Below are 15,047 nucleotides of genomic sequence, written 5' to 3'. Positions count from 1 at the left end.
GCTTCTGATACTATTAAATAGAGTATTACATTTCCCCTTTCCCCCCAATTTTATTGCTAGTATATAAACTTAAACCCTACTACCCTTGTTTCTTGTGGCCTTGCCAAATTGACATATTCAACTAATGTCTTGGTAGATTTCAAAAAGTTTTCTATGGAAAAATCATATCTATAAATAGTTTTATTTCTTTATAGGCTTTATATCTTTTATTTTCATTTTGAGTATGACAGTGGCTAGGACTTCCTGTACGGTTTTGAATAGAAGTATATTCACATTTTGAATAGAAGTGAGAAGAATGTATATTATGCTGCTGTTAGGTGTTCTGTAAATGTCAGTGAGGTGGTTGGTTGATATTTTTGAAACCTGTACAATCATTAATTTTTTTTGTCTAATTCAATGATTACTGAAATGTGAGCATTAAAATGTCACATTTTTATTTGAATTAAAAAAAAATTTTAATGTTTATTTTTTTTGAGAGAGAGAACGAGAGTGAACAGGGGAGGGGCAGAGAGAGGGAGACACAGAATCTGAAGCAGGTTCCAGTCTCTCAGCTGTCAACACAGAGCCCGACGCAGGGCTTGAATTCATGGACTGCAAGATCATGACCTGAGCCGAAGTTGGCCGCTTAACTGACTGAGCCACCCAGGCACCCCTGAATTATTTTTTGACATATTTTTCATGGCAAGCATTTCAGTTTGTATCTTTTTTTAACGTTTCCATCTCTCTTTTGAAATTTCCCATATTTTTGCCCATTGTTGTTTGTCTTACTCATTAGATCCTTTAACATATTTATGATAGCCATTTTACATCATCTCTGGATGTGCTTATACTGAGTATTTTAATCCTGATCAAAAATCAGATTTTTCTTGCTTCTTCTCACATCTTGCGAGACCCTTGGGAAGTTTCTTTCAGCTTGTCAGTATGATTTCCAGCCTTTTGTATTTACAATTTCTGTTTTTCTCTCTCGTCCTTTCTTTGGCTTTCTGCTTTTTTTTTTAAGCTTATTTATTTTGAGACAGAGACAGAGAGAGAGAGAGAGAGAGAGAGAGAGAGAGAGAGAGAGCGCGCGCGCGCGGGCAGGAGAGCAAGAGAATCCCAAGCAGACTCCGCACTGTCAGCACACAACTCCATGTGGGGCTGGAACCCATGAACTGTGCGATCATGACCTGAGCCTCAGTTAGATACTTAACTGACTGAGTAACCCAGGTGTCCCAGCTTTCTGCTTTTTGAATTCTCTTTCTTTCTCCACTGTAGGTAAGAACTGGCATGTCTCCAAGGGATTTCTGTTGAGTTCTGTTGCTTCTTCCCCCACCACCCCCCCTTCAGCATGCCAAAGATTTGCATTTGAGGAATTCCCTGGATACCTGAACAGGGAGAGGAAGGTAGATCTCTCTTGTTGTTCCGTGTTGTTCTCAATTTTCTCTGTAGTATTTGTCTGTTCCATGTACTCTGTTAAGACTCATGGGCAAGTATTGCTGACTAGGGGCATACTCTTTCTGTGTCTGGGACCCTCCTGAAGAGGATTCCCTTTCTGCTAGGGATGAAATCAGCCCAGAATCTCTTCTATCGTATAAAGGATTGCTAACTTTTGAAATTTTACTCATTTAAGTTTCTTTAAATCCTGTCTTTCCCAGTGGGTATAAAAGACTATAGTTGTGTAGTTTATCTGGCGTTGGTGGGAATGATAGTGTCTTGCAACTTTCCACATTCTAACCAGAAGTGAAGTCCTTGGACTAACTTAGAAGACGTATTAAGGTCATATAACTGAGTGTTTATGAATCAAATAAAATAGCTCTTAATGCTCAAAAAAATTAAAATCCGCTTGCTTTATTATGTAAATATTTTTACCAGATGCCCTTTAAGTGTTTCTTAAATGCAAATCCATTTTTAAAAGAAAAATGTTTGCTCCCAGTGAGATAATACAAAGAATGTGTTAAGGCTCTACAGGCTATGCTGAAAGGAGGAATTCTAGTAAATATTTTGAGCAAAGCCCAAAGTTTTAGAAAAGTTTATACCTTTTCAAGATAGTTATGAATTAAAAGACTTACAGTTTTCCTCAGCTCCTATTCATTGTCCTCTTGCATAACATATTTAGAATATGGTTATTTCTGGGGTGCCTGGGTGGCTCAGTGAGTTAAGCATCAGACTTCAGCTCAGGTCATGATCTAGCAGTTCATGAGTTCAAGCCCCACGTCAGATTCTGTGTTGAGAGTTTGGAACCTGGAGCCTGCTTCGGATTCTGTGTCTCCCTCTCTCTCTCTCTGCCCCTTCCCTGCTCATGTTCTCTCTCTAAAAAATAAATAAACATTAAAAAATATGGCTATTTTGGACATGTAAATTATTCTAAGGTTACTAAAAACTGTACTCCAGCTGGATATTACAATGAAAAAATCTAGACTTATAATAATGACTAGCTATTTGTCTTTATTTTTCTAATATAGTTAACTTTCCTTTTTTTTTTTTCTCTCTCTCTTTTTAGGAATCCTAAAACCAAAATATTAGAACCAAAGAAGAAACATGGCTCACCATAATATGTTTCTTTGGATAGTTTCGGTCCTGCTTCTTCAGAATTCTGTATTAGCTGAAGATGGAGAAATAAGATCAAGTAAGAACTATCAGCATTTTTGTTATCAACAAATCGATTGTAGAAATCAAATTAGTGGAGCTCAAGCAATTCTTTTAAGGACCTTATTCTTATTGTCTTTAATGTTGTAATGCCCTAAAATAAAATGAATTGCTGTGTTACGTATTAGCTGAGAGGAAAAACTTCTATCAGAGGTAATTTTGAGAAAATTCTGTGGTAATTGTTTATTTTACCCATCAGGCTTTGGAATAAATGGTCTCATATTGAGTTCATGCTCAGCCATTTATGAGGTTAGTGATGTGAAGATGAAGTATCTACCTCATAGGATGATTATCAGGACCATCCTATGAAGTTACCTTATAGAGATAATGAGATAATCCACGTAAACAGGATAATGCATTTTAATGGCTTAGCACAGTGACATCTGAGTAAATGGTGATTATTATTCTGATTGCCTGTAGGAAAGCTTGCATTAGAGAAGGAGGGTTATATTAATCGCTGTTCTGCTACCCAGGCCATTATTTATAGATATCATGCTTTAAAAAAAAAAACTTTGCTTATAATCATATTTGAAAACTCGTAGACACCCTACTATAAATTAATTATGGTTTCTCTAACACTTAAATCATATGGTTTGACAACTTGCTAAAAATTTATTAAAACAATAATAAATTTAATGTTTATATAACACTTTTATAGGTTAATCAACCCAAGCACTATAGAAGGTAGATATGCTTTGGTTTTTTGGGTGGGAAAAGAGATACAGCAAAATTTAAGGGGCTTACCTAATGTCACACAGCTGATTAGTGCCATAACTAGTATTAGAACTATGCCTTTGCTCTTTAGTCCATTTTTTTCCCCCCGGTGACACTGGTAATTTCATCTCTCTAAGGAAGAAGTCTCTTGGAGTGGTATTTTGCCTAGCTTTTATAAACGGCAATACTTGCTTTTGTACCCATGTTCTTGGCTCACCTGGCAGTTGTGAAATATATGCTCCGTGGCTCTGGAAAGGGGTATGAAGGGCCAAGAACAACCTGGTTAGAGTTTATAAATACTGAATCAAGTGGCACACAAACACTAGCAGGTCTAGACAATGAGTCTCATAGCATTGAGGAAGGACAACTCTAAAGAACTCTGTAAACATAACTTGCCTGTCCTTTTGTGTCTTGAACGAAAGCAGATGTCTGTAATCCCAGTCCAGCTTCCAAAAAACCCCAGAAGAATTGCATTCCCTTGGGTTAGAAAATTCGCCTCTGGGGCAGAATTCCATTTCTGCTGTCCCTAACCTGAACCCTGGCTGTGGTCACCATGGCAGAGGATGTTGGATTAGAGTCCCTCAGGCTTTTTTGGACTTCCCCACCACCTTAAGAGTGGCATCATAATCATGGTTACGGTTTTGAGATAAATCTATGTTTTGGCATTGAAAAAAGTTTTTGGGAGGGGGGAAGTAATTTCTTGACTGCATGTTCACCTGACAATAGTGTTTCTTTTTGCTGGTTACTGTGTTGGGTGAGTTAATTTTAAAATTGAGGCATCTTCCTGTGAGCCCTGTCATCATCCTAGATATGGAAGTAGACAAAGATGAGGAAAAGAATGGAAAGGAAAGCAGAGAGAGATTGATTGATTGACTTCTAAGGAGATATGAAAATGCAAATACTAATTGTCAGTAAACATTGCTTTTTCCTTCACGACTGTCCTTTGCAATTGTGATATCTCATTTGCAGTGTCTATGGAAAATAAACCATTATAACTTTAAATTGGGCATCTGATCACTACTTAAGGGAGACCATTGATTTGAGTAAAAACACAAGACTTGCAACAAAATTTGTTGTCATATTACCTTGACTCATCTCATTCTCTTCCAACTTACCATCTCCAGGGATATGTGACCTTTATCATATGGGCCATAAACAGTAGTATTTTTGTTGCTTTGCAGAAGTGAGAGAAAGAGAAAGCAAGTATGGCTGTTCAGCATGCTCTGTTTCCATTTCAAACTATTGGAATTACTCAAATGAACCAGTTTGTCTTTTGGGCAGTGTTTGACTCTTATCTCTGGGCCTTGGCACTTACTGTCCCCTCTTACTAGGAGGTCCTCCTCTTCACCTGGCTACAGCTCTCCTTTCAGACCTCAGACTCCCAGTCAGCTTCCCCACAAAATCTACCCTGGTTTTCCACAGTTAGGTTGCTACCCCCTCCTAAATGTTCTCAGAATACTTTGTACTTTCCCTAAGCAGCCAGTTGTCTGTCTGACTAGACTTTGATATCTATTTGAGATATCTTATGTATCTTTGAAGCTGGTACCTAGCAGGATATCAAACACAGAGTAGGTATTTAATATATATAGACTGGGGGCGCCTGGGTGGCGCAGTCGGTTAAGCGTCCGACTTCAGCCAGGTCACGATCTCGCGGTCCGGGAGTTCGAGCCCGCGTCAGGCTCTGCGCTGATGGCTCAGAGCCTGGAGCCTGTTTCCGATTCTGTGTCTCCCTCTCTCTCTGCCCCTTCCCCGTTCATGCTCTGTCTCTCTCTGTCCCAAAAATAAATAAACGTTGAAAAAATTAAAAAAAAAATATATATATAGACTGAAAGAATGAAATAGGGTTGGAGGCATGTTGTGCAGTGTGGAAAAGACCAGTAAGATTTTTTCCCCCACAACTGCTTAGAACTTGTCTAAGTGTAACTTAAACCAACGGTAGTTTTTTATTTTCCTTAATAGAAATGTAAGGTGTGCTGATCACATGTGTTTCCTGGCATCTTGAAACGAGAATCCTTATTGCTCTGGAGAAATAAATAGCTTTATACTTTTGAACATAGATTCGCTTAGCACAAGTATATTATTGGCTGACAATGAGATATTGGACCTGCATTGGTGATCTCAGTTTATTAAGCTTTTATTAACTATATTAAAGAATATGGATCTTTATTGACTAGTTGAATCCTGAAGTTGGCAGAAAGTTTCTTTTTAAATTTCTTTCCCTTATTCGTTGGTTTATTTTATTATTGTAAATACTTCAGGTTATCAGTAAACGAACCATATTTCATTGATAACTTAATGCTACTAGTGTATAGCTGAAAATAATTTATTTGCTTATTTTTGTGTTTTCATTTATTGGGTGGGGAAATAGAATAAAATGGTGCTTTACGGTAATACCTGCCCCTACAAAGAGATATCTAGATATCATGTCATATACAGCATGTCTTTTTTATTCCCTACTTTTAAAGCTCAGTCATTAATCCTTAAATTAAGATAAAAGAATAAAAAATGTCAACAAAAATAATAGCCCTCAGAAAGAATTTTCATGAGCTAGGCGGTATATCTTATTTAATCCCACATAGCTCCAGTGAACTGGTTACTTTAAAAAAATTTTAAGCTTTATTGAGGTATAATGGACATAGGAAATAGTAAGATATTTGAAGTGTACCTCATGGTGATTTGATACACATGTATGTTGTGAAAGGATCTCCCTCCCCCAGTTGGTTACTTCAAAATCATGCAGTAAAAACTGCCTATGTTTTTCTTTTTATACAGCAAATGTGCTCTGATGGTTTTCTTTTTCACTTAGGTTGTCGTACGGCTCCAACAGATTTAGTTTTCATCTTAGATGGCTCTTACAGTGTTGGTCCAGAAAACTTTGAAATAGTGAAAAAATGGCTTGCCAATATCACAAAAAATTTTGACATAGGACCAAAGTTTATTCAGGTTGGAGTGGTCCAGTATAGTGACTATCCTGTATTGGAAATTCCCCTTGGAAGCCACAATTCAGGAGAGAACTTGATGGCCGCAATGGACTCCATACACTACCTGGGTGGAAACACAAGGACCGGAAAGGCCATCCAGTTTGCTCTTGATTACCTTTTTGCCAAGTCCTCACGGTTTCTGACTAAGATAGCAGTGGTACTTACGGATGGTAAATCTCAAGATGAAGTTAAGGATGCAGCAGAAGCAGCAAGAGACAGTAAAATCACTTTATTTGCTATTGGTGTTGGCTCAGAAACAGAGGATGCAGAACTTAGAGCTATCGCCAATAAGCCTTCATCTACTTACGTGTTTTATGTGGAAGACTATATTGCAATATCCAAAATAAGGGAAGTGATGAAGCAGAAACTTTGTGAAGGTAAGCCTTAATAGAATCTGGAAACAATTAATAATTGCATTTTCTAACATTTTAGTATAACCTGTGCTTATTATACCAGTGTAGTTATATTTAATGTCAAATTATCTATGATGTTAGAACTGAAATGAACACTTGGTTTTGTGTTTCATTTATTCTGGATAAAATTACTTGAAAAAAATCTACAGTTGGAAAATGTCATACTTTGTTATATTTGTTGCTTTTTCTTTTTGATCACAATATGTGTGTTGTAGAGATGGTAGAAATAAAGACACATAAACAATATGAAGAGGGGTGCCTGGGTAGCTCAGTTGTTAAACATCCAACTCAGGCTCAGGTCATGATCTCACGATTTGTGGGTGCAAGCCCCACATGAGGCTCTGCACTGACAGTGTGGAGCCTGCCTGGGATTCTCGCTCTCTCCTTCTCTCTCTGCCCCTCCCCCAGTTCACGCTCTCTCTCTCTCTCTCTCTCTCTCTCTCTCTCTCTCAAAATAAACTAAAAAAAATATGAATCCATGTGGGGTGCCTGGGTGGCTCAGTTGGTTAAGTGTCCGACTCTTGATTTTAGCTCAGGTCATGATCTCATGGTTCATGAGATGGAATCTGCATCTGGCTCTGTGCTGACACTGCAGAGCCTGCTTGGGATTCTCTCCCTTTCTCTCTCTGCTTGTCCCCAGCTCTCTCTCTCAAAGTAAATAAATGAACCTAAAAAAAAAAAAAAAGATCAAGAATATGTATAAATCACACATGATCATTATTACTCCTGTTAATGAGTTTTTGTCTTTTTCATTCCAGTCTTTCTCTTTTATTTCAGCGTGTCTGAGAATTTATTCATGTGCCTAAATGAGAATAATATTGTATATATTATTTCATACTCTATTTTCTTATTATTTTATATTCTATTACTGTGTGTATAATTTTCATCCTCTATTAATGTGAAAGCAGACAATCTCAGTCTCCTAAGATAATTTATTGAATAATTTTTCTATTTTTGCATGTTTAGTTGTTTTTTTAAGTTTTTATTTAAATTCTAGTTAGCTAACATACAGTGTAATATTAGTTCCAGGTGTAAAATTTAGTGATTCACCACTTACGTACAATACCTAGTGCTTATCACAACAAGTGCCCTCCTTAATACCCATCACCCATTTATCTCATCTCCCCACCCACCTCCCTCCAGTAACCATCAGTTTATTCTCTACAGTTAAGAGTCTGTTTCTTGGTTTGCCTCTCTGTTCCTCCTGTATTCATCTGTTTTGTTAAATTCCACATAGGAGTGGAATCGTATGGTATTTGTCTTTCTCTGACTTATTTCACTTAGCATATACACTCTAGCTCCATCCGTGTTGTTGCAAATGGCAAGATTTCATTCTTTTCTGATGGCTGAGTAATGTTCCATTGTATGTATGTATGTGTATATGTCTGTGTGTATGGATAAAGAAGATACATCTTCTTTATCCACTCATCAGTTGATGGTGTTTAGTTCATTTCTAAGTTTTTCTACTATAAATAACAGTGAATATTCTTGTACAGAATTCTGAATGAGAATCTCTCATTTCTTCCAAAAACAAAGGTCAAATTACTAATATTATTAAAGCTCTGGAAAAATGTTAAAAATTGCACTTGAGAGAGACTTAAATTTCTATGGTTAGTGAGAGAACATTTGAAAATATAGTACTTATCAGTCAGTTATTTTTATATCATTCCATGAAATCTAACTTTGTGTTTATGATAACTCCGTGGAAATGGAAAAGTTTGTATTTTTAGTAAACATTAATGCTATTAGGATATACACATGCTTCTGTTCATATTACTTAGGGGGAAAGTAATTTGTATCTTTTATTTTTAATATTATAGTCCTTTAATATACAATATACCTAAAAATAATATTTGTGTAACATGGAAAGGCTTTTTTGCCCCCAGTTTACCTACAAAATCTTCAAAAATAGGTTGGTTAACATTTCATAGAAATATTTCCAGGGGCGCCTGGGTGGCTTGGTCGGTTAGGCGTCCGACTTCAGCTCAGGTCATGATCTCATGGTCCGTGAGTTCAAGCCCCGCGTCGGGCTCTGTGCTGACAGCTCAGAGCCTGGAACCTGTTTCAGATTCTGTGTCTCCCTCTCTCTGACCCTCCGCCGTTCATGCTCTGTCTCTCTCTGTCTCAAAAATAAATAAATGTTAAAACAAAATTTTAGAAATATTTCTAAATGATTGTGGCTTAGAAAAAGTTTCATTCTCTTTTTTCTTCAAATTTGTTTTGGGTATATAGTACAGAAAAAACATTTAATCATTTTTTTTTATATTATTTAAGAAGGTATAGAAATTAAGCATTTTATTTAATCAAACTTTTAAAAAGGTACTGTATCAAGTAGAAAAGGTCATCACAGTTTTTTTTTTTTAATGTCTCTAACAGTTAGACTGTGTTGACTTTTGTCATCTTGAACAGAACAGAGGGGTGTAGATTTGTTTCCCAGTTGTATTGAGAAATAATTTGACATACATAGATGTTTAAATGCTTTGTCATATTAGAATTAGAATTCTGTGGTTTTGAAGCTAGGTATATATTATTATTAAAATAGACTTTTCATGGTGATATTTTACTATTTTGTATCCTAAAATAAAATTTGATTAAATATGTATTTGTACTACTTCAGAGATTTTTTGTAGATAGGTATTTTGGTAAATGTATTCTATTTAAAAAATTCTAATTACACATGAAAGAGTAGCTGTGCTTAAAAGGGGTAAAAAATTCTTTTTACAGACTGGAAATATCCAGTCTGTAAAAAAAAATTAAATTGGAAATCTTGCCAAAAATCTCTTCATGCACACTCAAAGAAAGAATGTAAGTAATGTCTGTGTCTATTCAGTTCACAAACATGCTGTACAATAGCCATCTTTGAAAATGTGATTTTTTGAAATTGTACTTAGAGCAGTATATGAGGTTCTTTGAACTTGACTTTTTAATAACTGTATTAAAGTATGATTAATGCATTGCTGTAATCATGTAATTTGTATTTGAATCATTTGACAGTTTCCTTTTTTTTTGACAAATGGTTAAATTTTACCTCGAGGTGCTTATCATATAGGATTACCATTTCCTAATATTGTTCACCTTTATACTCTTGCTATGATTTGATCCACATTGAGCAAAATATTATTCACCTCTTTGTTCTCACATGGATTATTTCATCTTCATAGACTACCATTTCCCTGAAGCTGCATCCTGCAATACATTTCTTATTTCAGGATGATCTTTTTATAATGGGCAATGATTTCTTTCTTTATCTGAGAGTCTAATTTTTTTCTTTTTTTCCTATTGTTTTTTTATTGTTGTAAAAAACCAATAAGATCTAATCTCTTAAACATTTTAAGTGTATACTACAGTATTGTTAACTACAAGCACAGTGTCATACTGTAGATGTCTAGAACTTTTTCCTATTTCGTGACTGAAACTTTGTGCCCATTGAACAGCCACTCCCCATTTCCTTCTTCCTCCCACTCTGGCAGCCCACCATTATACTTTCTGTTGTAAGGAGTTTGACTCCTTTAGATATTTCATAAAGGTGGAATTATTCCTTGTTTGTTCTTCTGTGTCTGGCTTTTGGGATTTTGATAGAGATGCATCACTTTGGGTGATAGGGAAATTTTTACAATATTAAGTTTTCCAATCTGTGAACGTGAGATGTTTCTATTGTTGGTGATTTCTTCAATTTCTTGTGGCAGTGTTTTGTCATTTTCAGCCTTCAAGTCTTTCACCTCCTTAGTTAAGTTTATTCATTAGTATTTGATTACTCTTGCTTCTCTGCTAGTACTTTCAATATTAAGTTGAATAGAAGTGGCAAGAGTGGGCATCCTTCTCTTGTTCCTGATCTTTTTTTTTCATTTGAAATTTATTTTTTTTTCAATATATGAAATTTACTGTCCAGTTGGTTTCCATACAACACCCAGTGCTCATCCCAAAAGGTGCCCTCCTCAATACCCATCACCCACCCTCCCCTCCCTCCCACCCCCCATCAACCCTCAGTTTGTTCTCAGTTTTTAAGAGTCTCTTATGCTTTGGCTCTCTCCCACTCTAACCTCTTTTGTCTTGTTCCTGATCTTAAAGGAAGAACTTTTAGTTTTTCAACATTGATTATGATGTTAACGGTGGGCTTTTCATATATGACCTTTATTATGTTGAGGTAAATTCCTTCTTTTTTTATTTTGTATTTTATTTTTGAGAGAGAGAGAGACAGCGTGAGCATGGGAGGGACAGAGAGAGAGGGAGAGAGAGAATCCCAAGCAGACTCTGCTCTGTCAGCACAGAACTTGATGCAGGGCTCCATTTCACCAAACTGTGAGATCATGACCTGACCAGAAACTAAGAGTCAGATGCATAACTGACTGAGCCACCCAGGTGCCCTGGTAAATTGCTTCTTAATTTGATGAGCATTTTGTCACGAAAGAAGGGTGAATTTTGTTAGATGTTTTTTCTGCATATATTGAGATGATCACGTAACTTTTATGCTTTATTAATGCGGTGTATCACATTAATTTCTTAGGTTAAATCATTTTTGCATCTCAAGGATGCTGTTGAATTCATTTTGTTAGTATTTTGTGTAGGATTTTTGCATCTGTATTCTTGAGGAATATGGACCTTTAGTTTTCTTGTAGTGTCTTTATCTGGCTTTTGTATCAGGGCAAAAAAAAAAAAAGTTTAGAAGTATTTCCTCCTCTTCAGTTTTGTTTAAGAGTTTGAGAGGGATTGGCATTAATTCCTTAAGTGTTTGTTTGAATTCACCAGTGAAGACACCTGGTCCTGGGCTTTTCTTTGTTGGGAGATTTTTGATTACTGATTCAATATCCTGACTAGTTACAAGTCTTTTTCTGCTCTAATCTTAATTATCTTAAAGATTATTAAAATAGATTATTTCCTTCCTCCTCTTAATTTTGGGCTTAGTTCTTCTAGTTTTTTGATGAATAAAGTTAGGTTGTTTATTTGAGATCTTTATTCCTTTCTAATGTATATTTTTATCACTATAAATTTCCTTCTTAGTACTGATTTTGCCACATCTCAAAAGTTTTGGTATGTTGTATTTTAGTTATTGTTTGTCTCAAGATATTTTCTAATTTCTTTTTTGATTTGTTTTTTGACTCAGCATGTTGTTTAATTTCCACGTATATGTAAATTTTCCATTTTTCCTTCTATCATTAATTTCTAGTTTTTATTCTGTTGTGATTGGAGGATGTACTTGGTATGATTTCGGTCTTCTTAAATTTGTTAAGACATTTTTTGACCTAACGTGATCTGTTTTGGAGAATGTTTCATTTGCACTTGAGAAGAATGTGTATTCTGTTGATACGTGGTGGAATGTTCTGTATATGTCTGTTAGCTCCTTTTGGTCTATAGTATTGTTCAAGTCCTGTGTTCCCTTTTTGATCTTCTGTCTGGATGTTGTGTTTATTATTGGAAGTGGCCTATTGAAATCCTTATGACTGTGTTTTCTGTGTCTATTATTTTTCTTTTCAGTTCTGCCAGCGTTTGCTTTAGATACTTGGGTGGCATGATACTGGGTGCCTATATATTTGTAATTGTTATGTCTTGTTGGTGAATTGACTCCTTTATCATTATATCATGTCCTTCTTTGTGTCATTTGAATTTTTTTTTTTTCAACATTTATTTATTTTTGGGACAGAGAGAGACAGAGCATGAACGGGGGAGGGGCAGAGAGAGAGGGAGACACAGAATCGGAAACAGGCTCCAGGCTCTGAGCCATCAGCCCAGAGCCTGACGCGGGGCTCGAACTCACGGACCGCGAGACCGTGACCTGACTGAAGTCGGACGCTTAACCGACTGCGCCACCCAGGCGCCCCTGTGTCATTTGAATTTTTGAGTTAAAGTCTGTTTTGTCTAAGTATTGCCACCTTTGCTGTATTTTGGTTACTATTTGCACAGAGTATCTTTTTCCATCCCTATACTTTGAGCTTGTGTGTCTCCACAGTCCTAAAGTATATATAGACAGTACATAGTTGGATCTTGTTTTTTTCCATTCAGCAATTTATCTGGGAATTTAATCCATTTACATCTGAAATAGCAAGAAGGAAAGATGTAATATCACCATTTTGTTCATTGTTTTCAGTCATATGTTTTTTGGTACCTTCTTTTCTTTCTTTCTGTCTTTGTCTTTCGTTGACTTTTTTTTTTTTTGGTAGTGACATATTTTGATGTTTTTCTTATTTTTTTAATGTATCTTGTATAGGTATTTCCTTTGTGGTTACCATGGGGCTTATGTAAAATATGTAGTTATAGCAATCTATTTTAAGCTGATAACTTATTAACTTAATTGCATTCACATATACTCTACATTTTTGCTTCTCCCTGCCCCCCTCACACTTTGTCATTGGTGTTATAAATTACAACATCTTATATTGATGTGTGTGTGTGTGTGTGTGTGTGTATGTATGTATACTGTATTAGCATATTTTTACAGTTACGGTATTGTTTATACTTTTCTTAAACTTCTATTTCATAGTTAAAAGAGGCTTACATACCACTGTTACAGTATTATGGTATTCTGAATTTGTCTATATATTTACTTTAACCAGTGAGTTTTATATTTTGCAATGCTTTTGTGTTGTTTAATGTTTTTAAATTTCAACTTAAAGGACTTTCTTAATATTTCTTATAATGTCGATCTGGTGGTGATGAACTCCCTCAGGCTTTTTTTAAATCTGGGAAGTTGTTTATTTCTCTTGTGTTTTTGAAGAACATTTTTGCCAGATATAGTATTTTCATTTGGCAGTATTTTTCTTTAAGCAAACACTTTGAGTATATCATCCCATTCCTTTGTGGCCGGAAAGTTTTCTACTGACAAATCTGCCAATAGTCATGGGGTGGGGGGGCTACCCTTGTGTATAACAAGTTGCTTCTCATGCTGCTTTCTGAATTCTCTCTCTCTCTCTTTTGACAATTTGATTATAATATGTCTTGATATGGATTTCTTTGAGTTCTTAAATTTGGATGTACATTTTATTTCCTATATTTGAGAAGTTTTTGGTTATTACTTTAAATCCTATCTCTTTCTCTCCTGAAACTCCCATAACATGTATTTGGTATATTTAATGGTGTCCCAAAAGTCATTTAGGCTTTCTTCAATCTTTCTCAACCTTTTAAATTTTTGTTCCTCTGCCCCAGTAGTTTCAAATGACCTATCCTTAAGTTTTCTGATTCTTTTTGTCTGCTTGGTCAAGTCTGATTTGGAGCCTCTCCAGTTCTTTTTTTTTTTTTTTTCCCCCCCTGTTCAATTACTGTATTCTTCAGCTTTAAGATGTCTTTTTGGTTTTCCTTTATATTTTATATCTCTGTTGGTATTCTCATTTTGTTTGTGCCATCATTTTGTTGAGCTCATAGGGCATCTTTATGATGATTGTTTTGAATTCTTTGTCAGATAATACACCTCCGTTTCTTTAGTTTCTTTAGGGTTGCTTCTGGAGAGTTACTCTATTCCTTTGATAGGATTATGTTTCCCTGTTTCTTTGTGTATCTTACAGCTTTGTTTTGGGATCCACACATTTAAAAAAAATAGTCATCCCTGTCAATCTTTACCAGTTGTCTTTGTACAGGGGAAGTCCCTCATCAGTTAGTTTGTCTAGAGATTTGAGGGAATCCCTGAAGCCTTTTTATGGAGGGATGCCATTTCTTTGGGATTGAGTGAGCAATTTCTTAATTAGAGAGGCTTGCTATTTTTTTCCCCAGGAGCTCATAATCTCTCACTCCCTTTAGTATTTGTTTGTACCTCTTTAAGTTTTCTAGTTCTGTAACCATAAGCTTCCCCACCTTGTTCCCAGTGGGCATTAGGCATCCAAAGTATTTTGGTTCCCTGTCATCATGCTTAGGCAAGAGCAGTATCATTTCCTCAGGTAGCCCTTGGAAAAGCTAGAGTGCTGGATACGTGCTCCACTATTTTCTCTTTCTCCGGAGGGAGAAGATTCCAGTTGTATGTTTCTCTTGATCATGCTGAGCCATGCTAGCCACAAAAAGCTCCCTCCTCCAACCTGCAACTGACTCTTCTTTGTTTTCAGCAGTTTCCAGGCATCTAAATGATTCTGGTTCTGTCAGTGCTCTAAATGAGGTGAGACTAAAACCTGTCTCTTGGGAAGCCCCCTGGAAGCATGCTTCACACTTCTTTTTTCCACCCAAGGACAATATAAACTAGGGCTTTCTCTCCTGGCACTTACTTGTACAAGCTTGGGGGAGGGAATGTTGTGGGTACAGTTAATTACTCATATTACTTGTTTCAATGAGGCTGTTATTAGCTTTGTGTTCACTTGGGATATTTCAACTTCACAACCCAAATATGGAGTTTTCATAA

General features: G+C 36.0%; 1 protein-coding gene across 2 annotated transcripts in view; it reads left to right on the top strand.

Moving 5' to 3' along the window:
* Positions 1-15,047, top strand: part of COL21A1 (collagen type XXI alpha 1 chain) — a 175,941-nt gene that overhangs the window by 46,003 nt on the left and 114,891 nt on the right. For both annotated transcript variants that reach the window (XM_043591679.1, XM_043591678.1), the window contains exons 2-3: positions 2,480-2,605; positions 6,146-6,697. In XM_043591679.1, coding sequence (XP_043447614.1) covers positions 2,518-2,605; positions 6,146-6,697 — 640 coding nt within the window. In that variant the 5' untranslated portion in view covers positions 2,480-2,517. The remainder of the gene's footprint in view (positions 1-2,479; positions 2,606-6,145; positions 6,698-15,047) is intronic.

Source organism: Prionailurus bengalensis, chromosome B2 (assembly GCF_016509475.1).
Source record: "Prionailurus bengalensis isolate Pbe53 chromosome B2, Fcat_Pben_1.1_paternal_pri, whole genome shotgun sequence".
Classification (NCBI taxonomy): Eukaryota; Metazoa; Chordata; class Mammalia; order Carnivora; family Felidae; genus Prionailurus; species Prionailurus bengalensis.
This window is presented reverse-complemented; position numbering and strand designations above follow the sequence as displayed.